The 7129-nt window shown below is 45.9% G+C and overlaps 1 protein-coding gene across 1 annotated transcript; it reads left to right on the top strand.

The window, feature by feature from the left end:
* The first annotated feature begins 4081 nt into the window (after positions 1-4081).
* LOC121876573 (putative uncharacterized protein DDB_G0290521) lies at positions 4082-4933 on the top strand. Its single transcript, XM_042381775.1, has one exon. The coding sequence runs from the start codon at positions 4082-4084 to the stop codon at positions 4931-4933; it is 852 nt and encodes a 283-aa protein (XP_042237709.1).
* Positions 4934-7129: the final 2196 nt, after the last annotated feature.

The raw sequence follows: 7129 nt of genomic DNA, 5'->3' as shown, positions 1-7129 counted from the left end.
TAAAATTCAATTGCAATAAAATATTGTCATTATATTTGCAAGCTAATAAATATCTGGAAATGTAAAGTCCTTCACTCTCCACCATAATATTTCCTCCTAAGACAAGTAAATATTTTTTTTTAATTACCCTAACTTTACCCCTTCCGTCCTCTCCTCTCCTCTTCCCCTCATTCTCCGCCTCCTTGCTCTCCTCCCCCTCCTCCTCCGCCTCTTCCTCCTCCTCCCCCTCCTCCTCCGCCCTTCCTGGTTAACTAAATTACTTCGTAAGTCAAATATTAAAACAAGGCTGTATTGAATTATGCTCAGCTTTTAAAGTCCGTCTTCTCAACGTTGCAGAGGGGGCTGTGTGTTACTGTGTGTTGCAGTGGGGGCTGTGTGTTACTGTGTGTTGCAGTGGGGGCTGTGTGTTACTGTGTGTTGCAGTGTGTGATAAGAAGACAAACATGCATATAAAACACGTATTAAGAAATAGATAGAAGACAGACCAAAATTATAGATGAATAGAAAGATAAAAAGGAACACAAACAGACACACACACACACACACACACACACACACACACACACACACACACACACACACACACACACACACAGATGGAAATGTATCGACGCCATTTAGTTGACGCCATCACAACTCTCCACAATACCGGGTAAATAATGCTTTATGTCACACTTCCTGTATAACGTTACTGAAACATGCATACTGTACACACTCAGGTAGGGGTGACGGGGGACAGGGAGGGGTGACGGAGGGGGTCAGGAGGGGAGGGAGGGCATCAGTGAGGGGCTTAAAGAGGGGGACGGGCTCAGTGGGGGTTGAGAGAGAGAGAGAGGGGGGGTCAGTAAGGGTCAGGGAGGAAGTGGAGGGAGGGGGAGGGAGACAGTAAGAGGGAGAGAGGGAGAAAATGCGCCAGGGAGAAAGAGGAAGGGGTAGGAAGAGGAAGGGAGAAGAAGTCAGGGAGGAGAAGGAGGCATCTGGGAGGAAGAGGAGAAGGAGAGGGAGGGAAGTCATCAAGGAAGAAGAGAAAGAGGAAATGGGGGATGAAGAGGAAAGCGTCAGGGAGGAAGAGAAGGAAGAGGAAGAGGTACGAAATTTGGAGACCACGAATATTGAGGTGTTTACTGAACTGCATTGACAAACACGGAAGGAATAATTTTTTCTCAATATTTTTCAGTGTCCACATTCAATTCCTGGAAGCTGACAATCACCACCACTACCACAACTACTACCACCACTACTACCACTATTATTACTTCCCCTATTATTACTACTACCACCACTACTACCACTATTATTACTTCCCCTATTCTTACTACTACCACCACTACTACCACTATTATTGCTACCACCCCTATTACCATTACTAATACCACCACTACTACCATTATTACTATCACTACTACTACCACCACTACCACTACCACCACTACCACCACCACATATTTATTAAAGGACTCTAATGCAGGTATAGTCTCTGAGCAATTGTGACGCCATTTTGTAAGTTATAAGTCTTGAGTTAGGAGGTACATTACTCATGTTGACCTTTGCTGACCTTTGGGATTGTTGACCCGCGACATTCGACCTCCAGATTAATGCAACACCTCCTGTTGGTCAGTTCTGAGAAGTAGAATTTAACAGTCAGGTGCCATGAGCTGATGGTGGTAGGTGGTGGTTGTGGTAGGTGGTGGTTGTGGTAGGTGGTAGGTGGTAGGTGGTGGTTGTGGTAGGTGGTTGTGGTAGGTAGGTGATAGGTTCTGTTGTGGTAGGTAGGTGGTGTTTGTGGTAGGTGGTTGTGGTAGGTAGGTGGTAGGTGGTAGGTGGTAGGTGGTGTTTGTGGTAGGTGGTGGTTGTGGTAGGTGGTAGGTAGGTGGTGGTAGGTGTTGGTGTTGACAGTGGTAAGTAGTGATGGTGGTAGACGAGTGAAGGAGTAACAACAGTTAATTAATTACCAGACACAACTACTGTACCTCCATGTGGGTTGTCTGGTAAAGCAGCAGAGGCACAACTAATGTGTTTCCATAATTATAGTAAATACCTTCAACTCGATAAACTACAATAAATGATTTAGTCCCTTATATATAGCATTGAAACCTGGAACACATCATTTTAACTCGACCTGTATATAATAAAGTGAGTAGATCTAGAAAAAGCTTTATGTTTAATTGAAAATATCGTGTAAAATATTTCATTAAATGTTAAAGATTCCATATAAATTAAAAATAATTTTGTAACATATTGAAGGAAGTATAACAAGTCTATGTAAGCTTGATTTTTTATTCATTAAATCGATTATGTAAACCTGACTTATTTCAGACCTTACGAATACATTAAAAATTAGAAAAAAAGAAAACTGATATATTGGAACAATAATTCCAGTATGTTACAAAATATCTTAAATAAGTACAGTAAAAACATCTTAGTAAACCTTTCAAGTAATATACAAACAGCGTGAGAATATTGTACTGTGTAATTATCAACACCGTCACCGTGAGGAAGACTGAGGAAACTCTCCATAAACTTCACAACTTTATCATAATTATATTAATTCACTCTTATGACCACATCATCAAACACCTCACAAGTGTTAACACCGTGTTCTAATGACCACAATATCTACATAACCTAACCTAACCTTCCCTGACCTAACCAAACCTAACCACCATACCTGCATAAATCTCAAGTGCACTCTGACGTCATGAGGTGAAGGGGAGAGAGAAAGAGTGGTCCTTAAACACACTGGCAGGTGACGTGTACAGTAGTGTTGAACCAATAACATCACCCCGTTAGATTAACTCTTATGTTATTAACTAACCACTTGAGTCTTTTATGTTCTTATATAATCATTTATATAGTTATAAAAGCATTATTAATTCAGTTTCATGAATAAATATTAGCTGTTAAATGCCTCTATTCATCAAAATCACCATATATTATAAAACCAATCCTTCAGTACCGTCTATCTCTTATATAATTTTATAAAGAAGTCTCATGTAACATAATATAGGAGGAACTTACACCGATATACCTTCTAAGTCGGTCAGCTTTGTATATCTTGACAACATTACATATCTGTTCATTCGGGCATAAGCCGCTAATACTGTTCTTTATAGCAGCTGGCCTCGACGGAGATTATATTATGCAGATGTGTGTGTGTGTGTGTCTGTCGCACCTGAGACCTCTAATGACATTCTCTGTTATTATTGCCCCCCCCACACACACACACACACACACACACACACACACACACACACAAACCTCTCCTGGCCTGGTAATGAAGCGAGGATGATACTGTGTAGGTGTGAGGAGGTGTGGTGAGGATGTGTGGTGAGGAAGTGTGGGTGTGAGGATGTGTAATGAGGAAGTGTGGTGAGGGTGTGTGGTGAGGATGTGTGTGGGTGTGAGAAATTGTGGTGAGGATGTGTGGTGAGGATGTGTGTGGGTGTGAGAAATTGTGGTGAGGATGTGTGGTGAGGATGTGTGGTGAGGAAGTGTGGGTGTGAGGATATGTGGTGAGGATGTGTGGGTGTGAGGAGGTGTGGGTGAGGAGTATGGTAAGGGTGTGGGTGGGCGAAGACAGTGTGTGTGGGATGAGTTTGGTTCAGTTAGGTTAGGTTGCCAGCAGAGCAAGTCACAACCCTCACCTACCGTCACAACAGAGCCACAACCCTCACCTACCGTCACAACAGAGCCACAACCCTCACCTACCGTCACAACAGAGCCACAACCCTCACCTACCGTCACAACAGAGCCACAGCACCATCTGCAGTCCACCTTGGAGCCTCCACCTATCGTCACAACAAAGCCACAACCCTCACTTGCGTCTGCTCAAAGCCACAACCCTCACCTACGTCTGTAGGCCACAACCACTCACCTACCGTCTGGCAGGCCCTCACCTGCAAATCACAACAGAACCACAACCCTCACCCCTACCGTCACAACAGAGCCACAACCTCACCTACCGTCACAACAAGTCTGGCCTCACCACCGTCTTTAACCAGGCCACAACCCTCATCTACCGTCTATAGAGGCTGGCCTGCACCTACCGTCACAACAGAGCCACAACCCTCACCTACCGTCTATGAGAGCCACAACCCTCTCCACCTACCGTCACAACAGAGCCACAACCCTCACCTACCCGTCTGTAGAACCACAACCCTCACCTACCCGTCACAACAAGAGCCACAACCCTCACCTACCGTCACCCAACAAAGCCACAACCCTCGCACGTCTGGCAAGCCACAACCCTCACCTACCGTCACAACAGAGCCACAACCCTCACCTACCGTCACAACAGAGCCTGGCCCTCTCACCTACCGTCACAACAGAGCCACAACCCTCACCTACCGTCACCAACAGAGCACAACCCTCACCTACCGTCACAGCAAAACCCCAACCCTCACCCTACCCAAATCACAACAGAGCCCCTAGCCCTCACCCTGCCGTCACAACAGAGCCACAACCCTCACCTACCGTCTGTAAGACCACAACCCTCCACCTGCAAGTCACAGGCCACAACCCTCACCTGCAAGTCACAACAGAGCTGGCCTCACCTACCGTCTGTGGAGCCACAACCCTCACCTACCGTCTAGCAAATTTTAGCCCTCTTTCTGCCGTCACAACAGAGCCACAACCCTCACCTACCGTCACAACAGAGCCACAACCCTCACCTACCGTCACAACAGAGCCACAACCCTCACCTACCGTCACAACAGAGCCACAACCCTCACCTACCGTCACAACAGAGCCACAACCCTCACCTACCGTCACAACAGAGCCACAACCCTCTCTATACAACAACTTGTTCCTCACACATTTCTTGATAAAAAAGTTTGTTGTGGTAATCAGTAACTCCTTAAAACTCTTTGGCATAATCTACTCGCGGAGATCTCGACTATATGAGCTCAGCCTCCTCTCAACCAATCACGAATGAGCTTCTTGAAAACGAAAGACAAATTTGCATTTTAATTGGACGGAGGTTGGCAGTGGTGAAGGAGTAAGCGTCGCCCACTCTCCCACAAGATCAACAACAACAACAACAACAACACCGCAACAAGATGTTTATTGAATGATAAATAAATAATAATTATGTTTTTTCTATTATTTTTCATGGTGTTGTTAATGTTTAATTGTTCGTGGTTAGGAAAATTTGTAATTCGGGTGATTTTTTTTTTGGTGTGTGTGTGTTTGGGAGAAATTTAATTCATGAACGATTTTATTTTTTTTTCAGCATTTGTGATGGAAAGTTTGTAAATCGGGTTTAATCTAGACTTTTTTTCGTGTGTGGTGAGGTGGGGGCTGGGGGGTGGCTGGTGGGTGGGGGGCGGGTAGCGTTTGAAAAGAAAAAATTGTGTAATGAGTGGATTATTCTTATCATTTTAGGAATGAAATTTGTATCTGTGCATGGAGTGATGTTGATATTTGTGTTATCACCCCCCACTCACCACCTCTCATCACCCCCACTCACCACCACCACCTCACCACATCACCCGACTCCAGCACCATCACCTCCCTCACCACCACCACCCCCTCACCACCCTCACCACCACCACCACCATCACCACCACCACCACCATCACCCTCACCACCACCACAAACACTGTCACCACCACCACCACCACCACCACTATCACCACCATCACCCTCACCACCATCACTATCACCACCATCACCCTCACCACCACCACTATCACCACCATCACTCCCACTCACCACCATCACCCCCTCACCACCACCACTCCCACTCACCACCACTCCCACTCAACAATTTGAACACCTCACCACCATCACTCCCACTCACCACCATCCCCCCACCACCATCACCCCCTCACCACCACATCACCCCAACCATCAACCCCACCACCATCACCCACCCACCACCACCTCACCACCATCACCCCACACCACCACCTCACCACCACCTCACCACCATCACCTCACCACCATCACTCCCTCACCACCATCAATTCCCACTCACCACCACCTCACCACCACTGCCCTCACCACCATCACTCCCACCACCACCATCACCTCACCACCATCACCTCACCTCAACTTCACCACCATCATCTCACCACCATCACCCCCCTCACTCCCACTCACCACCACCACCCTCCTCACCACCATCACCCTCCTGACCTACCACCCCCACACCAACCTCACCAACAACCATCATCATCATCACCACCACCACTACCACCATCGCCTCACCCTGCGCCAGACGAACGAGAGCTACAAGGGCTTACTTAACTAATATTTGTGCTTTTCATTACCCGGGTACCAAAGCGGCCGCCATTATTCCCGCTGTTTGTTCTCTTAATTATTCACAGCGCCTTTACTCCTGCCTGAAATTTGAAGATGGCATTCCTCGTGTGGCTGGTCCGTGCCCTGTCAAGAGCCAGCAGGAACGACGGAATGTTTTACTGCCGCTGAGGAACGTGGGAATGAACTGGTAAACGTAAGAGTGTACTGGTGAACGTAAGAGTGTACTGGTGAACGTAAGAGTGTACTGGTGAACGTAAGAGTGTACTGGTAAACGTAAGAGTATACTGGTGAACGTAAGAGCGTACTGGTGAACGTAAGAGTGAGCTGGTGAACTTAGGAGTGTATTGGTGAACCTAAGAGTGTACTGGTAAACTTAAGAGTGTACTGGTGAACGCAATGATGCACTGGATTTAACCAATATAAGATTTCTGGTGAATATTTCCCTGGAAGATGAACAAGTAACAAGTAAAGGAAAAAATGATGGATAAAGACAGACACGCCACGATCAAATATTCATTCCTCAGTTTATAGGATGATCTTTGTAACACACATTCCACCCCACTACCACCACCAGAAAACGTAATGGACGGCCTCCACCCACACACACACACACACACCTCCAAGACGTTCATCAGCCCAGCTAGGTAGTTAAGTGCCTGCACGCGGTCATACTCCCCAATTTACAGTCATTTACAGTCATTTACAAGGGTTTTGGTTGACAAACGAATAAACATGATCTTATTTATCGGTACATATATTAATTAATACGTATATACACAAACTAATAGTCATACATACATACATACATACATACATACATACATACATACATATATACATACATACATACAAACATACAAAACCA

This window comes from Homarus americanus, unplaced genomic scaffold, assembly GCF_018991925.1.
Source record: "Homarus americanus isolate GMGI-L3 unplaced genomic scaffold, GMGI_Hamer_2.0 scaffold28, whole genome shotgun sequence".
Classification (NCBI taxonomy): Eukaryota; Metazoa; Arthropoda; class Malacostraca; order Decapoda; family Nephropidae; genus Homarus; species Homarus americanus.
Note: the sequence above shows the minus strand (reverse complement) of the source record. Positions and strands in the feature narration are given on the sequence as shown.